Here is a 27,552-nt window from a genome sequence, read left to right as displayed (position 1 = left end):
TACTAGCTGTGTGACCCTGGGTAAGTCACTTAAACCCCATTGCCCTGCAAAAAACAAACAAACAAACAAACAAAAAAAGCTACTATGGCAAAACAAAAGATCAAGACACAAACTCAAAAGAAGAAAATGAAGTAAAAACAGCTACAAGCAAAGCCTCAAAGAAAAAATATATAAACTAGACACAAGCCCAACAAGATTTCTTGCAAGAGCAAAAAAAAAAAAATTGGTTTTCAAAATCAAATAAGATAGAGGAAAAATGCAGTAAAGAAATGAGAATGAGGGAAGAAAATTATGAAAAGACAATTAAAAGTTTAATTAAGGGGCAGCTAGGTGGCAGAGTGGATAGAGCCCCGGCCCTGGATTCAGGAGGACCTGAGATCAAATCCAGCCTCAGACACTTGACACTTACTAGCTGTGTGGCTCTGGGCAAGTCACTTAACCATCACTGCCCCACCAAAACAAAACAAAAAACCTGGCAGAGATACTGGAATGATCTGCTGTTTCCTTCTCCGGCTCATTTCACAGATGAAAAAACTGAGATAAATAGGGTTAAGTGGCTTGCCTAGTCACATAGTTAGTAAGTGTGAGGCCAGATTTGAAATCAGATCTTCCCAACTCTAAGTCTGGCATTCTATTCACTGTGCCACCTGGCTGCCAGTCCTTAAAAACAGAACTGGCCAAATCAAAAGAGGTACAAAACTTTACGATGAAAATAACTCCTTAAAAAATAGAATTAGCCAAATGGAAAAAGAGGTACAAAAGCTTACTATAGAAAATAATTCCTTAAAAATCAGAATTGGGGGCAGCTAGATGGTGCAGTGGATTGAGCACTGGCCCTGGATTCAGGAGTACCTGAGTTCAAATCTGGCCTCAGACACTTAACACTTACTAGCTGTGTGACCCTGGGCAAGTTACTTAACCCCAACTGCCTCACAAAAAATAAAAATAAAAATAAAAATATCAGAATTGGGCAGCTAGAAGCTGCTAATGATGCCAATGAGATATCAAGAAACAATAAAACAAAATCAAAAGAATGAGGGAAAAAGGAAGAAAATGTGAAATATCTCATTGGAAAAACAACTCACCTGGAAAATAGATAAAGGAAAGATAACTTAAGAAAATTGGACTAGGGCAGGTAGGTGGCACAGTGGATAAAGCACTGGCCCTGGATTCAGGAGGACCTGAGTTCAAATCAAGCCTCAGACACTTGACACTAGCTGTGTGACCCTGGGCGAGTCATTTACCCTCATTGCCCCCCCCCACACACAAAAAAAACCCACCAAAAAAACCAAAACCAAAACAAAAGAATAATTGGACTGAAGGTCATGATCAAAGAAAGAGCCTAGACATTGCATTTCAAGAAATTATAGAGGAAAACTACCCCAAAAACTTAGATCCTAGAGAGTAGAATGGAAACTGAAAAAATCTACCCATCACCACCTGAAAGAGATTCCAAAATGAAAACTCCCAAGAATATTATAACCAGATTCCAGAGCTCCCAGGTCAAGAAAATATTATAAGCAGACACAAAGAAACCATTCAAATATTGTTAAAAGCTACAGTCAAAATCACACAAGATTTAGCAGTTTCCATGTTAAAGAAGCAAAAATATGGAATATGATATCCTAGAAGACAAAAGAGATAAGATTAGAACCAAGAATAAACTACCCAGCAAGAATTTGAATATATAGGGGCAGCTAGGTGGCGCAGTGGATAGAGCACCGGCCTTGAATTCAGGAGGACCTGAGTTCAAATCCAGCCTCAGACACTTGACATTTAACTAGCTGTGTGACCCTGGGCAAGTCACTTAACCCTCATTGCCCTGCACAAAAAAAAAAAAAAAATTTGAATATAATCCTTCAAGGGAAGAAATAGATATTTAATGAAATACAGAACTTGCAAGCATTTCTGATGAAAAGACCAGAGCAGAATAGAAAATTTTATTTTCAAATAAAAAAACTTAAGAGAAGTATAAAAAAGTATATATTAGGGGGCAGCTAGGTGGTGCAGTGGATAGAGCACTGGCCCTGGATTCAGGAGGACCTGAGTTCAAATCTGGCCTCAGACCCTTGATACTTACTAGCTGTGTAACCCTGGGCAAGTCACTGAACCCCAATTGCCTCAAAAAAAAAGTATATATTAAAGAAAAATCTTAAGGATCTCAATAAGGTTCAATTGTTCACATCTCTTTTAAACCATTCAGGAAAATCCTGCTGTGATTTTATGCTTTCTTGGGAATCATACAGAGTACTCTGATTCATCAGGTGTTTTTTTCCTTTGTCCTGCAACATTTGATTCCTGAATAAATCTTTTTTCCTGACCTGGAGGTTTTTTTCCCTTTTGCTATTAATATACTCCCTATTATTACTTATGCTCATACTTTCTGAGTTTTCTTCCTCCTGACATCTTTTCAGATTTTTTCCCCATATATATATTCCCTATTGCTCACTTTCTGACTCTTTCTCCTTTTATGGTGGTTTCCCTTGGGGCTGGACCTCAAAGTCATCTTGGCCTCCTCCTATGCTGAGCAATTCACATTTTACCAGCCTGCCTCAGTCCTCAAGTGACTTCTGAGGGCACAGAACTGTCCCCAGCTGGATTCTGGGATTTTCCCTCATACTTAGTGGAATGCCACACGTGTGGACTGACAGTTCCCTTTGTCAATTCTCTGCTCCTGTGGCAGCCAGGATAAGTACCTGCCTTTTGGATTTCTATAGCACTGGTAAGGTGGTTAAGGGGGGGAAGGAAGGGATTGGGGGGAGGCAGAGAAGAGATAGTTGAATTCTGTTTGAAGCTGAGGGTTGGTTTGTGCAACCTTACTGGAGAGGGTGCTGAGTAATAATTAATTATGTTAGGGATTAGCTTTCTCTTATGTTGGTACAGTAGACTGTTACTTCATTATAGTTCTTGGTGACCCAGACCAGAGATTGTAAACTTGTGGCCTACAAAACTCCCCAGTGCAGCCCAAATGAGATCAAAATGTAATTGAGAAATGTTTAACAAAATTAATAAAGATAATGCGAATTTTTTTTTCTTTTCTTTTCTTTTTTTTAATGAGGCAATTGGGGTTAAGTGACTTGCCCAGGGTCACACAGCTAGTAAGTGTTAAGTGTCTGAGGCCAGATTTGAACTCAGGTACTCCTGACTCCAGGGCCAGTGCTCTCTCCACTGTGCCACCTAGCTGCCCCTAATTTTTTGTCTTCTAAGGGATCAGTATCTATTTGAGTTTGACATCACAGAGTTCTGGACCACTGAGAACACTAATATTGCCTTTTCTCTCTTCTTTTCATTTATTTTATTCAATATTTACCCATTACATTTTTTTTAAGTGAGGCAATTGGGGTTAAGTGACTTGCCCAGGGCCACACAGTTAGTAAGTGTTAAGTGTCTGAGGCCGCATTTGAACTCAGGTCCTCCTGATTCCAGGGCCAGTGCTCTATCCACTGCACCACCTCGCTGCCCCGCCTTTTCTCTCTTAAACATAATTGTTATTTTGGAGAAGTATATGAGAGATCATGACAATCTGAGAAAATGGCAAATCCTTCATCTTGCTGACATGGGAGATAGAGTACCAGGCGTAGAGTCAGTACGTAGGGAAGCCAAGGAAATCCTGGAAATGAAAATTTGAAGTGAGACCAGTCAAAAACAGTTAGAATTTGTGACTATCAGCTCCTAGTCTCCTTTGTTTATGCAATTCTCACCCTTCTCTCTGTAGTCCACGAATGAGAAACACAGGTCTTTCCAGAAAGATGAACAAGTTATAATTGTGCCTCCCTTTCTTTCTTTTTCTTAGGGAAGCTAAAAGATGTGCCTTCTTCCTCATTTCTAGGGTTTCCTTAACTTCCCTACTTCCTCCCCTTCCTCAGCACTGTAAACAAGTTATTGATCACCTTCCCCTTTCTGTTCTGATCCTTTGAGGAGAAATTTGGTCTCTCAGGATAAAAAGATATTACCAAGATTCTATGCTTTGGTGGGGTGCACTAAAGATGGGGAGTGGCAGTGCTTCAGGGAAGAATCAATCACAAGGAAAAAGACTGAAGATAAGACAAATTTTGCAAATCTTCTGTTGTTGTTCGGTCTTATTCAACTCTTTGTGACCTCGTTTGGGGTTTTCTTGGCAGAAATACTGGAGTGTTTTGCCATTTCTTCCTCCAGCTCATTTTTCAGATGAGGGAACAGAGACAAACAGGATTAAGTGACTTGCCCAGGGTCACGCAGTTAGTAAGTAACTGTCTGAGGCCATATTTGAATTAAGGTCTTCCTGACTCTAGGCCCAACACTCTATCCACTGCACTAACTAGCTACCCAGAGAATCCTAGGCATAAGCCAATTACAGTTGTCACTCTCCCTCCCTCAGTATTACTAAATAAACATCACTTGAGGCTAGGCATTGAAAGGAAAATGGAACTGAAAATGCGTCAGCTAAATTAGTTAAGCTACTGAGCAAGTTGTTGGGAGGAAAGATTATGGAGTACTCTAATAGGGTGAGTTATTATGATTATAAAAACAAAGGCAGTATAGGGGTATTATAACAGTGAACTGGGAAGCAGTGGCATTCATCCACTTTACCTCTCCTACTCAGGTCTTTGACTCATCTGCAAAATGGAGATTAAAAACTAGCCTCACCTAGCTCAAGGTTAGTGTGAGGGTTAAATGAAATATTTGATGACTTTTAAAAAAATGAATAACATATAGAAAAAAGCACTCAAAAGCCTTAAATTCTATTACATGTGAGTGTGAAACATATCAGTGATATGAACTATAGCCCAGTTTAAGAGCTAGAAGGAATCTCAATAGTTGACTAATCCAATCCTCTCATTTTGCAAATGAGCAAAAGAGAGGTTAAGTGATTAGCCCAAGGTCAAGAAGTAGTCAAGTAACAGATGCTTTAATTCCAAAACCTGCATTCTTTTGACTATATCACAGCACACTTCCCCCAACCTAAAGTGGAGTTCTTAAAGCTATTTTAGAAATGGGGTACAGAAGGAAAGTCTTTCTTAATTACTTTTGTTCCAGCTGTTACCAAATCTAGATGTTCTCTGAGTTACACATCACCTACCCAAAAAGAGGGGAGGGGGAAAAATCTGTGGTTTAATAAACTTTCTGCTCGATCTTTTTCCCCCTCCTTTTTTACAGGTAAGAAAATTAGAGGAATCAAGTAATTTGCCAAAATTTCACTGGTAATAAGTAAGTGTGCAGATAGGAGGTACAGTGGATAGAGTGGGTCAGGTTGACATAGGAGGTGAAAAAAGGGTTAATAGAAAAACCTAAGACCCAAGCTCTAATTCAGGTATGAGCTCTAAGAGGGATTCATATCCCAGTTAATGGATAACTTACAAGTCAGGATGCTAGGTTATCATACCCACAAAAATCAGTACCCATAACGGGACCATAAAGGGTCAGGTCATATAACAATAAGACACAAGACAGGGTATAGAAATTCTAACAAAAAATGAAGATGTTTTGAAACTATGCATGGGAATCAGAAAGAGACAAGCACAGAAAAGGCCAAATTTGTCCCCAGATTCACCTTATAACATATAAACCTCCAAAACACACCTCCACAGAAAAAGGTACCCGCCTCAGGAGTTGTCTTAGGACCCCACAAACTCCAAATTAGGATGGGCCCTCCCCTGTACCTCCCCAAGGTGGAGATTATTATAATGAGACTGATAATCAATTTATCCATACTATAAATATAACTGTCTTTTCTTTCCCTATTCGAGAGATACCTTTCCACTTTTCTGGTTCTCTCCCTGTGGTCACCCACAGTATTGCAATAAAACTTGGGAAACTGAGTCACTGAGTCTTTTGGGATGACTCCCGATCAATCTGACCCTAATTCCATCCCACATCAAGGCCTGGAGTCAGGAAGACCTGAGTTCATATCTGCCTTCACACAATTTACTGGCTGTGTGACTCTGAGCAAGTCAGTTAACCTTATTTGCCTCAGGTTCCTTACATGTCAAATGAGCTAGAGAAGGAAATGGCAAATCACTCCAGTATCTTTGCCAAGAAAATCCCAAATGGGGTTACCCAGAGTGGGAGATGACTGAACAACAGAAAATAACTGGGCAGAGCCAGGCCCTGAACTTAGGTCCAAGTCTCCAAATCTAACATACTAAGTAGCTACCTCTCCTCAGTTTGAATACTTCTTTTTTCCATTTTAAAACTGAGCTTTTGTTACTCCCTTGTTATGGGCCAGGTGGTAAATAAAGGCAGTCATCCTCTCAACTGATGTGTTTTGTTTTTCTCATTTGCTTCCCCCCCTCCCCTTTTAAAAAAAGAATCTATTGGGGAAGCTAGGTGGCACAGTAGATAGAGTACCAGACCTGGATTCAGGAGGACCTGAATTCAAATCCGACCTCAGACACTTGACACTTACTAGCTGTGTGATCCTGGGCAAGTCACTTAACCCCAACTGCCTCACCAAAAAAAAAAATAATAATAATAATCTATTACAAGTCAGGGAAAAGAAAAGGGTATATTCAGAAAGGAAAGTGATTAAAAACAAAAGGCTTCATTAAAATAAGACTTTAATCATCAACATTATGTGTTGATCAACTGTGATAGACTAGATTCTTCTCACCAATACATAGATACAAGAAAGTTCCAAAGGACTCATGATGGAAAAGGCTCTCCAAATCCAGAAAAAAAAAAAAAAAGACTGTGGATGCTGATTGAACCATACTATTTCTTTTGGTTTTGGTGCTGTTGTTTTTCTATTTTGAGGTTTTTCCTTATTGCTCTGATTCTTCTCTTATAACATGACTAATACTTAATGTTATTTTATTTATATATATATATATATATATATATATATATAACCTCTATCAGATTACCTACCTGCTGTCTAAGGGGAGGGAGGGAGAAAATTTTGAAATTGGAAATCTTATATAAACAAATGTTGAAAACTATCTCCACATGTAACTGGAAAATAACAAAATACTTTTATTTAAAAAAAGAAAAAAATAAGACTTTAAAGAATTTTTAGAAGAAATGAAATGAGAATAACTTTTTTTTAATTGTCATTATAAGCTCGTTAAGTGGGGGGAAGAGGACAACCAGGGAAGATTAACATTTTATTTTTCTCCATTGGCAGCATGCGGTTAATTCCATTGCTTTCTCTCACCCCAACCTTTCCTTTTCACAGCTTCTCTACACAGGTTCAGTATCTAGGATCTCATCCCTACCTTTCTAGGGAGGGAGTCTCTGGCAAACACAGTTTACAGCCATCAGTTTTTCAGTGACTATTTACCTTTTAGCAATCCCATTGTTTCTAGACCCCCAAACCCAAACAAGATAAGCTTGGAGCACCACCAGCATCAAAGCAGAAGAGTCCACATTTCTGAATCCACCAACCCCACCTGACTCTTCCCAGAGGGAGCCTCGGCAGCTACATCCTCTGCAGTCTAGGAGAGACTGCCCCATTTCAGAAGCTCTGAAGTGAAGAGGAGAGAGCTGGGTTTATGTTATCTAGGCTAGGGTTTGAAGGTTAGATCCTCCTGGCCTCCAGCTCCTTAATTGTCAGGAGGGATAGTTTGCTTTTAGGCTTGAAAACAGTCCTTATTCTCACAGCTCAACCTCCCACAAATGAATGTCCTGGAGTAAAAACGGAACTGGGTGAACCAAGCAAGCATTTCTATCAAGCTGCAACCCCTCAAAGAACCTACTTTGCTGGGGATGAGGAGAGTTCACCATTAAAATGAGTAAGAATACACATGTTAATGAGAGAAGGAAAAGAACACTGAGGCAGCAGGAAAAGCTGGAGCCTCCAGGGGAGGCAGAAACACACAGGGGAGGGAATCGCTGGGGAAATAAATGACCTTCGATCATCAAGAGTTTTTGCATCTGGTGTAGTCCTAGGCTCCAGCTTTGGATGTGCCCTGCTCTGCCGCTCCCCCCCACCTTCTGTTTATTTTTTAAATCTTTTTAAATAGTACTTATATTTTTTCCAATTACATGTAAAGACAATTTTCAACATTCTTTTTTTGTTGTTGTTTTGTTTTTGTTTTGTTTGCGGGGCAATAGGGGTTAAGTGACTTGCCCAGGGTCACATAGCTAGTAAGTTTCAAGTGTCTGAGGTCGGATTTGAACTCAGGTACTCCTGAATCCAGGGTCAGTGCTTTATCCACTGCACCACCTAGCTGCCCCAACATTCATTTTTTAAGAGATTTGAGCCCATTTTTCTCCCTCTCCCCTCCCCAAGATGGCAAGCAATTTGATATAGGTTGCACATGTGCAACAATGTAAAACATTTCACAATGTATTAGTCACGATGTGAAAGAAGAAACAATAAAAGGAAAAGAAAAACCACAGAAAAAAGTGAAAGTAGTATGCTTCGATCTTCATTTAGTTCTTCCTTTGGAAGTGGAGAGCATTTTCCATCAGGAGTCTTTTAGAATCATCCTAGATCAGGGGGCAGCTAGGTGGTGCAGTAGATAAAGCACCGGCCCTGGATTCAGGAAGACCTGAGTTCAAATCTAGCCTCAGACACTTTGACACTTACTGGCTGTGTGACCCTGGGCAAGTCACTTAACCCTCAGTGCCCCACAAAAAAACCCCAACATTATTCTGAGATAGGGTACATGAGTGTCACCAGACTGTCAAAGGGGTCCATAACACAAAAAAAGCTTGGACTTCTTGCTCTAAGAGCTAGGCCTGGTCTCTTACAATCAACCTTCACTGCTCCCCTGGTTATCACATCTGCCAGTCTGATTCCCACCCCTAACCCCAATCTACATTGTTGAAGACTCCCCAGTTATCTTGACCTTGAAGCAGGATCTTCGGTATCAGTTCTGTTTTTCCTGTGACTCTAACCTGGCCTTATCTCTGGGTCATGCCTACCCAAAAGATGACACCCCCTGTCTCAGGGCCTTTATTCCTCTGCACAGTAGTTAAGGCTCTGGCCTCGCAGAGCTGGAGTTCAGGTTCAGGCTGCCATAGCAATAATCTTTTCTTGGTAAGAACACAATGCTTTAGGGAAGGCTTTCACCCGGAGGAGTGTGGTAACAGATGGTTGATGCCAATTCAACCCTTGTTAGTGTGATGAGTTCCCAGGTTAAGTCCTCCAGCCAATCCAAGCTCCTGGGTCTTTTAACGCAAACAAAATGCCTCATGGACCCATGTGTGCCCATTATGACCTAACCCAAGGAATTCCTTTCCGAGTGGACAAAGGCAGCCAATGTTCCAACATGATCCCCAGGGCAGGTTGCTTGCTCCTTGGCTCATACTGTATCTGAGAACAGTGCCCTTTTGAGCTGTTTTAAGGATTTCATCCAAAAGTTCCAGACTTTTGATGACCTCTTGTAATCAATCAACAGCAATTTATTAAGCACTTACTATGTGCTGGGCACTGTGGTAAACAGTAGGGAGACAAAAAAGCCAGGTGGGGAGGGAGGTCTACCTTGGAGGAGAGCCCCTAAGGAGGGAAGCAACTTAGGTCAATCAGCATATGCAAGATAAACAGAAAATAAGTGCAGATTGCCAAGAGTCTTTGGGACTTTGGGAGTCAGTCACTGACTTCCAAAGCCTGCAGGAGTCAGTTCTGATGGAAAAAAAAAATCCCTGATCTATTAGTTCCTGGAAGATCTAACAGAATTCTCATGGAGATGACTAATAACCCGACTATGATCATCGAAGAGTGCATACTCCAAGAATAACTGAGTTTAAATACAACCTCAGACATTTACTAGTTGGGTGACCCTGGGCAAGTCATTTACCCTTGTTTGTCTCAGTTTCCTCATCTGTAAAATGAACTAGAGAAGGAAATGGCAAGCCACGCCAGTATCTTTGCCAAGAAAACCCCAAATAGGGTCACAGGGAGTCAGACACTACTGAGAAAAAACAAATGAACAACAACAAATCTGAGATACAAGAGAGAGAATGTGTCACAATAAATTGAAAATTGACCTCAATGTCAGGAAGATGTGGGTTCAAGTCTTGTCTCAAAGCAAATTGGGCTCCGCAACCCTGGGCAGATCACTTAATGCTCAGCTCTAAGTTACAGAGAAGGTGCCAGCCTCATTCTCAAGCTCAGTCCTTATCCCTATCCCTATGGATAAGGTGGAGTATTTGGAGCAAGACAACCAAGACAGTGGACACTGAAGGGCTCTGAGTCCACGACATGGAAAGAGAAGTTAAAGGAACTGGACATATTTAGCCTGAAGGAAAGAAGACTGGTGTAAGGACATGATAGTCATCTTCAAATATTTGAACAGTTGTCACATGGACAAGATAGGGCTTTTTTGTTTGTTTGTTTGACCTGAGAACAGGACTAGGAGCTATGGGTATAAGTTGCAAAGGGGAAAATTTAGTCTAGAAAGTCTTCTTAACCAGTAGAGGTATCCAAAAGTAGAAGGTCCAACCTTTGGAGGTCTTTAAGCAAAGGCTGAGGGGCAGATAGGTGGCACAGTGGATAGAGCACCGGCCCTGGATTCAGGAGGACCTGAGTTCAAATCTGGTCTCAGACATGTGACACTTACTAGCTGTGTGACCCCGGGCAAGTCACTTAACCCCAACTCACACACACACACACACACAAAGCAGAGGCTGAATGACCAATTGTCATATGTGATCATGAGGATTCTCTTCATGTAGGTAAAGCTGATTGGTAACAATAAATAAAGCTAATCAATAAATGTTTATTAAGGACCTACTAGGTGCCAGGCCCTGTGCTAAGTACTGGGCATACAAAAAGAGATAAAAGACAGTCCTTGCTTACAATCCAACAGGGGAGACAAAATGCAAACAAATACATACTGAGCAAGCCAGATACAGGATAAATAGGAACTGATTAACAGAAAGCAAGCACTGGAATTAAAAGGGGTTAGGGAAGGCTTCCTATAGATGGTAAGATTTTAATTGGGACCTAAAGGAAACCAGGGAGGTTAGGAGTCAGAGTAGGGGAGGGAGAGCATTCCAGGCATGGGGGACAGCCAGAGAAAAAGACTGGAACTAAGAGATGGAATGTCTTGCTCTCGGATAAATGGGTAGTTTCTCCATTTAGCACATAGCTCCAATAGCAGCAGGAGACCCAGGAGTCCTTGGCAGATGGAGTAGGGAAACCAAGGACACTGTATGTTCCCTCATTCCTGGCTGGGTTCTGGCCCTCCCTAAATGACCTCTGGTTTTATGAATTACCACTTCTTTCACAAATTCTCTCTGTGACAGAGCCCCTCCCCAACCAACTGAAGAACCAAAAGGATTCTTCGTGGGCTAAGGCCAGTTTTTGGAACTTTTATGTAGCTCCTGTCTCCTCCCCCCCCCCACCCCCTCCCCTCACTTACTCACTCTCTTTCTCTCTCTAATTTATGAAAAACTTTTCATGGTACAAAATGGCCCCTTCAAGGTTGTGGTAGGCACTGTCCTTGTGCCAACATGCCCTTGGACCTCTCTGGTCCTGTGTCTATTTTTTTTTTTTAAAGCAGGGCAACGAGGGTTAAGTGACTTGCCCAGGGTCACACAGCTAGTGTCAAGTGTCTGAGGCCAGATTTGAACTCAGGTACTTCTGAAACCATGGCCAGTGCCACCCCCCCCTATGTCTATTTTTCCTGAAAGTTAACCACTAAAAAGAAGTATCATACCTTAAGGGATTGGGCGGGGGGTGGGGGGGGGTGGGGGGGGGGGGAAGGAAGAGAGAATCAGGGAAAGAAGAAAGTACCTCACAGTCAATGCTACATTTTAGAGGTAGAAACAGCATTTCACTGTGTGACCCTGGGCAAGTCACTTAACCCTCATGAATGAAAGAAAGAAGGGCATTTCACATGCCCACACAAACCTTATCATCTTATGGATCTACCACACAAATCTTGAATAGTTCAGACTGCCCACCACCTCAATGAGCAGTAGATCACTGATGGGGCATTATTCTTTAGTTGCTTCCAGTTTTTTCATACAACAAGGAAATCAATCAATGTTTATCAACCACCTGCTATATGCCAGACAGTGCTACAAAATGGGGAGAAATATTAAAACTAAATAAACCAAAACGGCAGCTGCCCTTAAGGATTTTATGTTCTACTGAAGTGAATACATCCTGTACACGATGAGTAAACACAATGTGTATACAAACTAAAGAGGTAAAGAGAGCACTGACCTCTTGAATCAAAAGGATGATGGGGGTGGGGCTAAGGGGGAATCAAAGAAGGTCTCATTTAGGAGGCTCTGTACCTAAGCTAGAGGGATCCTACTGTTGGCTGTGTCTGGTTGTTTCAGTTGTGTCTGACTCTTTGTGACCCCATCTGGGGTTTTCTTGGCAAAGATCCTGGAAAGATTTTCCATTTCCATTCTCCAGCTCATTTGACATATGACAACTGAGGCATCGGGGCGGCTAGGTGGCGCAGTGGATAGAGCACCGGCCTTGGAGTCAGGAGTACCTGAGTTCAAATCCGGAATCAGACACTTAACCACTTACTAGCTGTGTAACCCTGGGCAAGTCACTTAACCCCAATTGCCTCACTTAAAAAAAAAAAGAAGAACTGAGGCATCATAAGAGATGGAAATTAGTTAATATGCATTCTATACTTGAGGAATAGACTGCAAAGCCCCACAGGTGGGAAATGGAATGCTATGGGTGAGAAAACAGCAAATAGGTTCATTTTCTTCCCTCCACTGACACTGGACTGGGAATATGTGAAAGGGAATACTATACTATAAAACTAAAAGATTGTGGCAACCAGCATGTAATTACCTTAGCCTGGAAATTAAAATACAGGTTCTCCATGACAGCAAGGATGGCTGGGCAGTAGACTTAAAGTTCTATCAATTTTATAGCAATTTCTGGGCCTAACTCTCAGTAAATAACATCCTAGGCCTCAAATAGCCATTGTTGCTCAGTTGTGTCTGCACTCTGTGACCTCATGGACTATTACTGTCCATGGAGTTTTCTCTTTCTCTCTTTCTTCATTTTTTTCTTCAGGGCAATGTGCCCAAGTGAGTCACACAACTAGTAAGCGGTTCAAAAGCGTCTCGAGGCTAGGTTTGAACTCAGGTCCTCCTGAATCCAAGGGCCAGTGCTTTATCCACTGTGGCACCCGGCTGCCTCCAACACATGGAGTTTTCTTGGTAGATACTGGAGTGGTATTGTATTTCCTTCTCCAGTGATAATGGGAAACAGAGGTAAGTGACTTGCCCAGGGTCACACACCTAGTACGTCTCAAGTGTCTGAGGCTTAGGTTTGAATTCAGGTCATCCTGACTCAGGCTTGAGCCACCAAATGCCTTCCTAACAAGTTGGTCTACCTAGCTGCCTCACATGGCCATGCTCTGAGCCAATACAACCTTCCCACCAAAAGTGAGGTAGGGTGCTATTTCCAAAGGGTTCTGTACCCTGTTCCCAGTATGTAATAGGAAGGATTCATTGAGAGGTACTCCAGCATTCTAGTCCCAGGCTCCATTAGGCTTTGTAGGTTGTGCCTGAATGTTTCTGGTGGTTATATGTTAAGTATAACATTAGGTACTATGTACACTCAAACCAAGGTGTAGGCTTATTACTAAGGTTAAGTCAGGGAAGAAAGCAGGATTTCATGATTACTACCAACACCCCATCTCCCTGGGCAAGAATGAGCTAGACAATAACCATGAAAATCAAAAGCGAATATTTAAGAAGTACAAAAACACAAGCAAAAGCATACATAAAACTTCCTACCCTCTATGCCCATCCCCATTTCTTGGCAGAGGAATATGGGAGTGGCACATCCATGTAGAACATTGAATATGTTTATAGATTTTCAATACATTGATCAGTTTTGCAGACTGGTTTTTTCTCTTCTTTCTCTTTAAAAATATCATATGTTGGAGCAGCTAGATGGCACAGTGGATAGAGCACCAGCCCTGGATTCAGGAGTACCTGAGTTCAAATCTGGCCTCAGACACTTGACACTAGCTATGTGACCCTGGGTAAGTCACTTAACCCCCATTGCCCCCCCCAAATTATTATTATATTATTATAATTATAATAAGTATTATTATATATAATATTATATGTTATAAAGGACAGCTTTCTGGGAAGAGAGGGAAATAAAGGCACAATGTAAAAACAAAAAGTCAATAAAATTTTATTTTTAAAAAACAATCAATCACTTATTAAGTGACTACTGTGTACGAGGAAGTATGCAAGGCTCTAGAGATACAAAGGCAAAACCAGAAAACAATATGAACATACAGAGGCATATACAAATAAGATAATTTGGGGGGAAAGGCCACTGGGTAGAGGAAAGAAAACGCCCTTCATGTAGAAGGTAATGCTTTGAAATTGGTCCTGAAGTATATCTGAGATTCTTTATATATTCTCATTTTGATCATAAAGTGTGAGAACTAATTCATTTGGACCCCTCAGTATTCCAATTAGTATTAATCCAATTTGATATGATTCCTTAGGGGTAGTAATTTATAAGTTCTCTATATAAATGCCCCAGAGCTGTGAGCTGGCAGACTGTAAGTTCACTGGCTTAATCATAGGACGACAACTAGAGGCCCTCCACCCCTTGGTTTTTTTTGTTTGTTTTGTTTTTGTTTTGTATTGTGGGGCGGCAATGGGGGTTAAGTGACTTTGCCCAGGGTCACACGCTAGTAAGTGTCAAGTGTCTAAGGCAGGATTTGAACATCAGGTCCTCCTGAATCCTAGGGCTGGTGCTTTATCTACTGCACCACCTAGCCCCCCCCCCCCCGCCCCCCCCATTGTTTTCCTTGTCATGGTGATCAAGCCCTCTGTGGCAAAGGTGACTCAATTACAGGAAAAGTCCTCCCGGTTAACATTTTGAAAGTAGAAATGAACAAGATCTGGCAACTGACTGGATACATGGAATCAGGGAGAATGGCTTTAAGGTTGCAACCCTGACTGATCAGGAGGATGGTGACATGAACAGAACTGCAGTGGTTCAGAGAGAGGCTGAGAAACTACAATGTTAACTGCCTAATTGTGATTACGTGATGCCTCTGGATGTTGCTGCTGTGTGGACCGACCCTAGCTGTGACACATGCTCCATCTCCAGCTATATCCCCACATGGGGTAAGCAGGACACTCGGGCATTTGAAGGAAACAGGATATATTTTGAGGAGCTGCTAATGTTAAAGAATAGACAGAAATTGTGCATTTGTACTGAACCGTGAGGTGAATTCCAAGCGGGGGGGGGGGGGGGGGGGGGATGGAAGTGCAATGTGGGGGACAGTGAGAACAGCCATGCCAAAGGACAAGGAAAGAAAGAGAGGGGTGGGTTGAATATGAAAGCAAAGTCTACCAAAAAGAGCCTAGTTCTACAGAAAATAATTAAGTCAAGAATGTCTGCTCTTGACACGGCAGTGCAGCTTTCCCTCCAAAAGACAAAACTTAATTGAGGGAATGTCCACCAACTGGGGAATGGCTGAACAAGTTGTGGTATATGAATGTAATTGAATACTTATTGTGCTATAAGAAATTATGGTGGGGCAGTAGGTGGCACAGTGGATAGAGCACCGGCCTGGATTCAGGAGGACCTGAGTTCAAATCTGCGCCTCAGACACTTAACACGTACTAGCTGTGTGACCCTGGGCAAGTCACTTAACCCCAATTGCCCCATAAAAAAAAAAAAAAAACCAAAAAAGAAATTATGGGCAAAAAAGAAAAAAAAAAGAAATTATGGGCAGGCATATTTCAGAAAAACCTGGAAAGACTTACATGAACTGATGCTAAGTGAAGTAAGCAGAACCAAGAGAGCATTGTACACAATAACAACAACACTGTGCAATGATCAACTATGATAGACTTTGCTCTTCTCAGCAATGCAATGATCTAAGACAATTCCAAATGACTCATGATGGAAAATGTTCTCCATGTCCAGAAAAAGAACTATGGAGTCAATACAGATCAAAGCATTCTATTTTCATTTTTTGTTGTTTTTGTTTTTTCTTTCTTGTGGTCTTTCCCTTTTGTTCTGATACTTCTCTCACAACATAACTAAAGTGGAAATTTGTTTAACATGATTGTACATATATAACTATATCAGATTGCTTCCTGTATTGGGGAGGGGAGGAAAATCTGAAATACTTACAAAAATGTTGAAAATTATTTACATATAATTGGGAAAAATACTATTAAAATAAAAAAAGACAAAACTTTCTTTTGAAAAGGTTGAATAGGATAATTCTAAAACAAAAAACCTCAACTAGCTAATAACAATAGTTTAAATTTCTAGAGCTCCTCAAGGTTTACAAAACACTTTCCTCACAACAATATGATGGGATAGGTAGGGCAAATATTATTATCCCTATTTAAGACAAGGAAACTGAACAGCTCAGAGAGGTGCAGCCCAGGAACACACAACTAATATTAGAAACAACATAAAAGCTCAAGTCTTTCTAACTCCCAAGTTGTGCTCTGACTGATGCTTTTTTATTTTCTTCCAAAATAAGTGTTTATACCTTTGTTCCTGATATTGATTAATAATGCACACAATAAATACCCAACCATTCATCCTCTAGCAGTTTATATCACAACCTAGCAATGACACAGACATGTTGTCTAAGCCGTAGTTGTCTGTGTCATTTCACAATTATACACATAGATGGTTGTGCATGTCATTTTACAATTCACCTTAAAGGCTCTACCCTGCAGAGTGGGGGTTGCCCTCTACTCTGGGTCTTTTAACATCCTGTAAATATTTAAGTTGCTACGCTCCTGTTGGCCATCTGTTACCTTTGCTATACCTCTAACTAAGAGGCAGCTAAAAGATGTCGTAGATAGACACTGGGCTTGCAATCAGAAAGACCCAAGTTCAAGTTCTACCTCAGGCACTGACTAGCTGTCTAGTCTAACAGTGACTGGTCAAATCAATTAAACTCGATCTGCTTTAGCTTCCTCGCCTATAAAATGAGGTGGTTCAACTCAGTGTATTCTAAGATAAGCAGTTGATCGTTTTGGATTTGACAAGGTAGGGCTACCAACTCTGTTCTATAATTATGAGACAAGGCTGGAACCCCTTGAAGCTTGGGACAGTGCGTCCTGGAAGCAGTGCCTTTAAGAAGGAGTTATAATAAAAAAATAAAAAAAATTAAAATTAAAAAAAAATTTAAAAAAAGGAGTTATAATTATGGGACAAATGGATCTGATTAAAGGTGGAAGATGAGAATTTGGTTACTAATCATAAGCTAAGGCAGGGTTGTTCATGTTCTGACCCAACAAGATAAGATGAGAGAGAAAGATGAAAGCAGAGTTTTTAGAACTCCCTTGGCTGAATTTGAAAGTAATGGATACTACAGCTGCAGTGTAGGAATTAAGTTCAGCTGAGCAGAAAAATAGTTTGAAAGCAGAGAATAAGAGAATTCACTGGGTAGATGAACTAGTTTGGCTGAAGTCTAGAAAGATGTTAACAAAGTACAGCATGGACCAACTCAGCCTAGCAGAAGTACTGGTTCAACATAAACGCTATGTTCATTAAGAAATTTTTTAGACCATTTCTGAGACAGGAAAAAGGGTACTGATTGAAGTTTTCAATTCCAGAGTTGTAGAATAACTCAAGTATGTAAATTTTTCTCATTCCTGTGATTCCTTGGCATTTGGCTGTATGTGCCCAGTCTCTTCAACACCTATTGGCTGCACTGATAGAGTGCAACCCAGAATTATTCCTGCATTTGCTTTAATGTGAGTACCTGAGGTGGTTTTTTTTTCTTTTTTGTTAAGTAAATTACTAGGTTTCAGATCTAAAAGTGTCATGATTATGAACGTCTGCTTTTGTGTAAGTGGAAACACGCTGACAGGGGCTCAAATGGTGAGCAGAGCAATTATAATCTCCCAAAACCAACTATTCTCTACTACTCTGAGAGAATGTGTGACTGTATCGGGGTAAGACTTCTCTGTGAACCTGAAACAGCCAGCATGAGAGGACTAACCAAGCTAACCTAGAACTATATCCACATGAGAGGTAGGTGTAAGACACTTCAGGACACTGCATTCACCCATTACACTGGCAAAATATTTTTGGCGATCATAAGTTTCCCTATTTTATACCTCAGCTGACATCGACAACCAATGCTTTAATGAAGTTATCTGTTTTTCTCATCTATGAAAGGAAAACAGATCTTGTTGAAAGATTTTAAGCCTTGATTTGCTTTACCAAGTCAATTTGGTTTGTTAATCAACATAGTGCAATTACAATGGGAAGGTGGCAAATCATGAAATGAAGAAAATATTTAATAATAAAAAACAAATAAACTGCTGTCTCATCTGACCACAGTATTAGTTTTCCAGCAATTCTGATACAGTGTTTTTGGGCTGGTGGTATGGCTTGGAGAATCCTTGATACTGATTTTGAAGGAACCTTTTGAAAGCTTCTAGACCAGCCCTTTAATTTCATAGATGAAGAAACTGAAGAGTCATTTGCCCAAGGCCACGTAGGTGGCTCTGTAGCAGAGTTAGGAACCCAGGTGCTCTGATAAGAGACCAAGTGTTCTCACCACCACAACATGCTGCCTTTCTGGTTGACCCATAAGGGGGTCTTTTGTGCTAGTCAAGCTGTGCGTTGACCAGAAAATATGCAGAACCTCAAATTTCTGTCCTCAAGCTACTGGTACTATTTTATACAAGAGCCAAAGAGAATGGGTTCCTTAGAGAAGGATAAGGCAGCTAGATGGCACAGTGGAGAAAGTACCAGGCCTGGAGTTGGGAAGACCTGAGTTCAAATTCTGCCTCAGAAACTCACTAGCCATATGACCCTGGGCAAGTCACTTAACCCTGTTTGCCTCAGTTTCCTCCTCTGTAAAATGAGCTGAGCAAGGAAATGGCAAACCACTCCAGTACTTTGCCAAGAAAACCCCAAATGGGGTCGCAAAGTGTCAGATACAACTGAAATGACTTACCAACAACAACAGAGGAAGAGATAAGTAGTGGAGAGAACAAAAAGAGTCTCCTGCTGCTAGTGAGGAACCTCAAGTGAATCTCTACAATTGGAGCACAGTTTTCAGTTGTTCCTGGGCAGAACCAGGCCGACCATGAAACATACTAAGCTCCTGCAGCATGCCAGGCAAGGCGCTAGGGATACAAAGGAGGATAAAAAGCAATCCCTGCTCTCAAGGAGCTTACAGTCTAGGTGGGGAGACAACATGAGAACAACTGTGTTCAAACAAGCTATCAGACAGGATAAATTGGAAGTAATTAACAGAGGGAAGTCAGTGGAATTAAGAAGGACTGGGAAAGGAGGTAAGATTTTAGCTGGGAATGAAGGAAGCAAGAGAATCTATGAGGTTTTGATGAGAGGGGAGACCATTCCAGGCATGAGGATTGGCTAGAAAAAAATGCCAGGAGCCAAGAGATAGCGTATCTTATTCAAGGAGCAACAAGGAGGCCAGTGTTCTTGGATAGAAGTTCATGGATCACTTGGGCCCTCTAGTCTTTTTTAAAAAAATTCTATCATTTCAATACCTACTAGCACCTCCACCAAAAAAAATGATTCGGGGCAGGGAGAAGAGGGGAAATGCATTTAAGTCAATCTGCCTACTTATTTTTTTTTTTTTAATGTGTGAGGTATTTTATTTTTTCCGTTACATGTAAAGATAGTTCTCAACTTTTGTTTATACATGCTTTCCAATTTCAGATTTTTCTCCCTCCCTCCCCTCCCTCCCCCCTCCCCTAGACAGCAGGTAATCTGATATAGGTTATATCTATATATCTCTATACATATACATATAGATAAATCTGCCTACTTATTACAACCTCTGTTAAAATTACAAATAATTAATAGTGAAATGCCTTAAGATATAGCACTGATTTGAGTTCTATCATCCATGTTTTGTCAGTTTTCTAGCCTAGTAATGTCAAAGAAAAAATGTAGAAACCAGCTGCTAAAACTTACATAAGGGTCCTTGCAGGCCACACATTGCCTTAGAAAACCACAAGTTAATATTATCTACGTTGTATTTTTATTTATTTTGTGAAATATTTCTATCTGGTTGCCGCTGGAGTTAAGAGTTGAGCATTGCAGGGCAGGTAGGTGGCACCAGTGGATAGAGCACCGGCCCTGGATTCAGGAGGACCTGAGTTCAAATCTAACCTCAGACACTTGACACTTACTCGCTCTGTGACCCTGGGCAAGTCACTTAACCCCAATTGCCTCACCAAAAACAAAAAACAAAACAAAAAAAAGCACCAAGAGTTGAATAGTGCTCCTCTAGACGACTATAAACTAAGTGGGAATTATATTCTCTTTTCAAACAAGATCGTGCATATAAAAACTTTTTGGAAAAAAAGGTAAGAAAGGTAGTGTATTACTATTATTTTATTTCATACTACACATGTTAATGTATCCTCTTTAAAAGAGCCATTAGCATTGTCCACAAGTGAAACACACAGAAGCAAAATCTGGTCGTGCCAAGATCTGCATGATTCATCTGTATCTTTTAGCTCCAAGTGGGACTCAGACGACCAGGCTGTCACTGTGTATTCAGACCACACCCTTCTCTCTGCCAGCCCTCCATGGACAAAGAGTAAGAATGGGCGATAAGTGGTACTGCTCCACCACACTGAGTGTCAGGGTCAGTCCAAAAGGTGTTAATTTGGGCTTTTTTTTTTAAAACTACCCTCAAACCTTAAACTGAAACCATAGAAGTAAAGCAGGGGGAATGGAGCTCAAGCCCTGCACTCACTAGCAAAGATAGTCAGAGCCCAGCCACATCATAGAAGTGCCAGATCCAATGGACTGAGCTTCCAGGGCTAGAAATCCTAGTTTTGGGTGTCTATCTCCAAGGATTGACTTTTTTTTTCAGGCAAAAAAACAATTTCTACTTGCTAATCATCTTTCTCGAGAGGTCAATTTATTTCTTGATTCCACCCTTGACTTTCACATACACTTACTTTGTACCTCTTGTATATTTATTTCTTTCATGCTTTGTATCTGTAACTTGCTTTTCCAAGCCTAGTGCATTGCCTAGCATATTTCAGGCACTTAATATCTGTTGATCAGTTATTAGTTACTTGTTAACCTACAGGTTTTTCTCCCTCACTAGACTGTAAGCCCCATGAGAGCAAGGACCTGATCCAGTGTGTATCTCTGTTCCTCTCCAATTCAACCACATCCTTCTGCCTTAAGACCTATTCACATTTAAGCACCTTCACAAAGACCTCCTTAATACCAGCTGGTTCACTCCATTGAACCCCAATTCCTATGATAATAGATTTGGAACTGGAAGAAACCTTAGGTAATCTAGTCCAAACCTCTCCTCCCATTTTACAAGGCCCAAACATTGTCCAAAATCACACTGATAATAAACAGCAAAGCCAAGATGCAAACCACTGTGATCAAAAATCCGGACCTCCTCATTGACTCCCCCATGCACATATTTTCTATGCACCTGAATTAAGTTTACATTTCAATTTAGCAAATTAATATGTGAAAATCACAGAATTAACCTGGGACTACAGAGACAAAAAAAGAACCAGGCCTTGCCCTCAAGGGCTCACCGGCTACAGAGGATATGGCATAATGGCATATACAAAGAAGAGTAACCATTTAATTATTATCTTCTTTTTCCCTTGTTACACTATAGACTCCAGATCAGGCACTCAACTCATTTTTTTTTTTTTATAGTGAGGCAATTGGGGTTAAGTGACTTGCCCAGGGTCACACAGCTAGTAAGTGTTAAGTGTCTAAGGCCGGATTTGAACTCAGGTACTCCTGACTCCAAGGCCAGTGCTCTATCCACTGCGCCATCTAGCTGCCCCTTTGTTTTTTGGTTTTTTTTTAGTGTCAACTCATTTTTTAAAAATTTATTTTATTCATTCATTTATCTATTTTTTTTGTGTGGCAATGAGGGTTAAGTGACTTGCCCAGGGTCACACAGCTAGTTAATGTCAAGTGTCTGAGGCTGGATTTGAACTCAGGTCCTCCTGAATCCAAGGCCAGTGCTTTTTCCACTGTACCACCTAGCTGCCCTGTCAACTCATTTTTTAATCCAAAGAACTTTACATACACAATGAATACCCAATAAATGCTGTCAATTCACCACAGCTGAGGGGCTAGCTAAATTCTGGCTGCCTCACATTCTGCTGAAGGAGGGGTACAGATGGACAGATGTGGATGGATTATCCACACACACACTTCATTATATACCATTAATGGATCTCTACAACTGGGGAAAAAGAGAAAAACTTTTCAACAAGGACCCTCTACCTCCATATGCCCTGAGAGTTCAGCTCAGGCACTACAGATTTTAACCTATTACGGTTGAGGCAACATGGAGTCTTTATTGATCAAAGGGTGACTCAATCAACAGCTACTTCTGAGGCTGCTTCTCTTTGCTCAGAGACAGTAGCTATAATTACAGTCAAATGTAATTAACTGTATAATTAATGTCATATAAGAGGCAGCTTGGTATCCTAGCTAGCAGTGTAGGAGAGAGTACAGGCCCAATACATACTGGCTCTGGGCCCCTCATTAGTCATACAACCTCCATCGCACTGTACCCCAGCCAATTCTCTAAGACAATACATAAGAGTTGCTGACTTGCATCAGTAGGTGTTTCCTCACTGGAAAAGCCCCGTGCCAATGAAATCATAGGTCCCACCTTTCAAAAATAATAACGTCAGGGCAGCTAGGTGGCACAGTGGATAGAGCACCGGCCCTGGATTCAGGAGGACCTGAGTTCAAATCCAGCCTCAGACACTTTACACACTCACTAGCTGTGTGACCCTGGGCAAGTCACTTAACCCTAATTGCCTCACCAAAAAAAAAAAAGTCACATATCCTTAAGATACACACAGATTTTTCTTCATTATCACCATCATGATCACTGGTGACATTTCTGCCAAGTGCTTTACATGATATCCACCATGATCTTCACAACAACCCTTTGTACAAAGTAAACATATTACAGATATTTTTAACACTCCCATTTTACAGATGAGGAAAATAAGGTCATTGTAACGATTGGAATAACGCCACCTGCTGGATACTTACTGTAGAAGAGTTCTGCCCATGAAAGGAAGGTCTTTGAGGGCAAGACCAGGAGTCAGGAAGTGACGCGGGCTAGTGGGAGGAGGAAGGAAGAGACTGGCGCTCAGTCTCGGGCTCTTTCCTGAGGACGCTGGTGGAGAGCGGAGCTAAAAATGTGCTCTCCCTTTAATAGATAGAAATCTAGGCCTTTCTCTCTCTCTTTACCAAATTCTTATTCTCCTTACTAAATGCTTAAAAGTCTAACTCTTGCTAAAGCTTATAATTTATTGGCGACCACTCATTAGATATTTTAGACAGTTTAGCTAGAATTTTAGCCGTTAACATCATGATCAGTAAAGTGACTTGCCTTGCAAATCACTGGATGGCTAGTATTTGAGGCAGGATTTCAAGTTTCCTTTATCCACTCTGATACTGTTGGGGCAGCTATTACTTTTTTTTTGGGGGGGTGAGGCAATTGGGGTTAAGTGACTTGCCCAGGGTCATACAGCTAGTAAGTGTCAAATGTCTGAGGCTGGATTTGAACTCAGGTACTCCTGACTCCAGGGCTGGTGCTCTGGGGCAACTATTAAAAAAGCTCGGGACACTTGTATCACCCCCATTGAATGACAAGAGAATTATCACAGAAGCCCACCAGATGGAAAAAAAAGCAAAGGTTTGGGGCCTTCAGATGATATCTGTACTGAGCAGAACGCTCACGCTATTGCCTGGATTCTAGCCATTTTAACTGATTTTTTCCCCCTGAATCCGTTGTCTGTGCAGTCCCAATACACTGACTACTTGCTGGTCCTCAGTTTCCTTTTATGTTGTACAGACCCATCTAGATTAGACACAACCCTTCCCATCACTTCTAGGCTCAAATCATTTCCCTAGCATCGGTGTCAAATATGGCCAAGTGAAGCCAGAACCAGATAAAAATGTAATTGGGAAATATATAACAAAATCAATAAAAAATACAATGAAACAGAGATAATGTTATATTTTCAAACCAGGTCAGGATGTGGCACTCAGGGATCCTCACGTAAAGAGAATATTTGAGTTTGACACCATTGGATTAAGGTATGTAATTGGTACAGTGGATAGAGTACTAGGCATGGAATTAGGAGGACCTGAGTTCAAATCTGCTACACACACTAGCTGTGTTCCCCTGGGCAAGTCACTTCACCCTGTTTGCCTCCATTTCCTCATCTATAAAATGAGCTGGAGAAATGGCAAAACCACTGCAGTATCTCTGCCAAGAAGACCCCAAATGGGGTCACGAAGAGTCGGACACGACTAATCAACAAAACACTGGGTTAGAAGACAAGGAAAAACTTATGCTTTTTCTAAATGGGGACGCCAAGGGACAAGGAGCTAAAGTAGTGTATGCCAGGTCAGAGTGGGAGGCTGGGGCAGAATCTCAAACAGAACGAAGATCTCCCTTCTTCTGTTTTTGTCCTTTCAACGGGAACAGAGTGCCATTTAAAACTAGGCTCATTTCCCAGGAAAGTTGTATAAAATATCAGCGGGAACCATGCCACTGAAAACCACATCTTAGCAGTCAAAGAAGATAGAGGAAGAACATGGAATAATTAACGGTAACTAGGATCTGTCCGGCTCATCACACTTTTCCAAATGATTTCCCCCGCACCATCCCAGTTGTTCCTCACAATAGTTGTGTGGAAGAGGGAAGGGGTCTTAATATACCCATTTTATAGATGAGGTAACCAAGGCTCAGATCACAAGACTTGCCCTAAACCAGGAAGCTGCTGAGCTGCACAGCTTGCAATAAAAACCCAAACCTCCTCATTTCAAGTGTAGTATTCTTTCTGCCACACTGAGATGAAAGAGAAGAACCATTTATTAAGTACCAGCTACGTGCCAAGCACTAGGTTAAGCCCTTTATAAACTTCTCATTTGCTCTTCCTAATAACTCTGAGCTAGGTCCTATTATCCCTCCATTTTACAGTGGAGGAAACAGAGACAGAGATGAAATAACTTGCCCACAGTCACACAGCTTAGTAAGTATCTGAGGCTGGATTTGAACTTAAATCTTTCTGACTCCAAGCCTGGCACTCTCTACCCACTGTGCAGTTTTCCCAAAAATGGTCCCTCCAATAGACTCTGAGAGCTAGAAAAGGAGGTTGTAAGAAATGATGACTGAGAAGTTTAAAGAATGGGAAGACTGGGGCAGCTAGGTGGCGCAGTGGATAGAGTACCGGCCCTAGAGTCAGGAGTACCTGAGTTCAAATCCGGCCTCAGACACTTAACACTTACTAGCTGTGTGACCCTGGGCAAGTCACTTAACCCCAATTGCCACACACACACACACACACAAAAAGAATGGGAAGACCTGTATGAAATACTACAACATGAGGGGTGGGAGGGAAGCATCATGTGAACAATATATATATAAAGCCTAAAAATAACACCAACAATGCATCAGTGAAACAGGTACCCTTTTTCTTGCCTTCTCAGTGGGTGGTGGAGAAAGTAGACAGGGATGGGGAGAGAAACTGGACTTTAGAAAAAAAAGAAAACAAGAATGAAAGGCAGCCTAAATTCAGGCGGCAATCTTGGATGAAACCCAATTCATGTCTCTTAGTCAACAGGTAAGGGACTAGGAGAACACCCTGTGTTAACTGGTTTTGTTTAACTGTTGGGCATTTTTTTCCTTAGAGTTAGACAGGTTCAATGGGCTAGAAAGAAGCATATCAGAAAAGGACAGCAGCATAAAACAAGGGCATTAATAAAACTTTCAAAGAAAAGGAACCTGTCCCTTCCGTAAAAGACCATTGAACCACCTGTACCTTTTTTTTCTTCAATGGTCTAATGCTTTTTCATTGGAGTGGGCATTTCCTCCACCAAAACAGACCACCACACTTCAGGACCTTAGTAGAAAGAAGTTTCTGCAGAGCCACTATGGCCAAAACACGAACCATCTGGGGATGAGTGTCTACAGTTAGCCAGACTGGTCCTCTGAGGACAGACTCATGTTAAGTCCACCGCCAGGCCCAGAACAAGGCCCTTCTCACCTGGTAGAACCAGTAAGGCTTCTGTGACCCTAGCATAGCCCTGAGACTCCAGAATCAATTCTATACCAGAAAGGGACATGACATGACTTGAGTGGAAGATGCAACTTGAAAAAACACCACCACTAACTACCATGACCACCAAAAGCTCTTCCTTACCTGTGTGAGTCCGGACGTGCCTTTTCAGGTCAAAAGTATCATTGAAGCCTTTGCCACAGAAGGTGCACAGGTGTCTTTTCACCTGGTTGTGGCACTTGAGGTGCCTGTTGAGCATCCGCTGGAGACAAAAGCCTTTGCCACATAGCTCGCAACTATACACCATAGCTTCATTACAGGTCCCTGTTGTGAACTGGGAAGCAGAAAAAGAAGCCAGGTTAGCAGATAAGGAGAAATGAATTAGAAAAGAGAGGATGAGGGGGCAGCTAGGTGGCACAGTGGATAAAGCACCAGCCCTGGATTCAGGAGGACCTGAGTTCAAATTCGGCCTCAGACACTTGACACTTACAGCTGTGTGACCTGAGCAATTCACTTAACCCTCACTGCCCCACAAAAAAAGAAAAGAATAGAGAGGACAGGGAATGGATGGAAGGGATATCTGGGTTCTAATTCAACAAGCATCCAATAAGCTCCTACTATATGCACTGTGCTAAGAGCTGCTGATTTAAATACAAAGAAAGGAAAAGTCCATGCCCTCACAGAGCTTATATTCTATTGGCTTCTAAAGGTCCCCCAAAAGGCCTGATAAAAAAGGTCGACAATCAAATGGAGGAAGTGTAGGCAGGGGCTTACTTTGAAGTATGTTCTGCCTAAAATAAGCCTCTAGCTTTGGCTGCATGTGGTTTCCACTATCTAAAAATACCAGGCAAATGCTTCATGTTGCATCAGAATCCAAATGGGAATGAGGAAGGCGTAAATTATTTGTATTCTGTTTTTCCTCATCTTAAAAGTGAGTCTGAAAACCAGCACAGGGCAGAGACAAATCATGGGATTCTAGATTTTGCACTGGAAGGGTCCTTTGAGGTGAAGTACAGATGAGGAAACTAAGGGCTGGAGGTCAAGTGACTTGACCAAGGTCAACAATAAGAAAGCATCATATTCCTGACCTTCTTGAAGAGCCACAGGAGTTAAAATTGAGGCTACATGATATGATTTAAAACAAAACACTAGGGATCCAAAAAGCAACCTATTTAGTGATAACCACTGTTTTCTGTGGTTTCCTACTTAATGAGCGAGATTGAACCAATCGTGTTCATGTTTGTGAAAGAGAAGTTGACATGGATAGGAAAAGTATAAATAGAGTTTGGACACATCTTGTACAGGGTCAAAGGTAGAGAGACCTTTTAGAAGTGACTTGACAGCTATTCATCTGCCCAATCAATCAAAAAACCAGCATGTATTAAATGCTCATGATGTGCCAAGTATTTCACTAAGAACACATTTATTAAATACCATACTAGGGCAGCTAAGTGGCGCAGTGGATAGAGCACCAGCCCTGGATTCAGGGCATGTTTGAACCAATCCTTTATCTAAGGAATCAGACTTTGTGATCATTGATGGCCTGAACTGGAAGAAATCTTAATGAACCAGATGAAGAAAATGGCCCAAAAGAAATATAATAACTCGCTC

General features: G+C 41.3%; 1 protein-coding gene across 3 annotated transcripts in view; it reads right to left on the bottom strand.

Annotated features, from left to right (window-relative positions):
- The window catches only part of OVOL2 (ovo like zinc finger 2), a 62,803-nt gene that overhangs the window by 15,023 nt on the left and 20,228 nt on the right, over positions 1-27,552 (bottom strand). For all 3 annotated transcript variants that reach the window (XM_043986040.1, XM_043986039.1, XM_043986037.1), the window contains one exon: positions 26,086-26,275. In XM_043986040.1, the coding sequence (XP_043841975.1) occupies positions 26,086-26,275 (190 nt within the window). The remainder of the gene's footprint in view (positions 1-26,085; positions 26,276-27,552) is intronic.

The sequence above is a fragment of the Dromiciops gliroides genome, chromosome 2 (genome assembly GCF_019393635.1).
Source record: "Dromiciops gliroides isolate mDroGli1 chromosome 2, mDroGli1.pri, whole genome shotgun sequence".
NCBI lineage: Eukaryota > Metazoa > Chordata > Mammalia > Microbiotheria > Microbiotheriidae > Dromiciops > Dromiciops gliroides.
The sequence above is the reverse complement of the archived record's forward strand: the minus strand, read 5'-3'. Positions and strand labels throughout refer to the sequence as shown.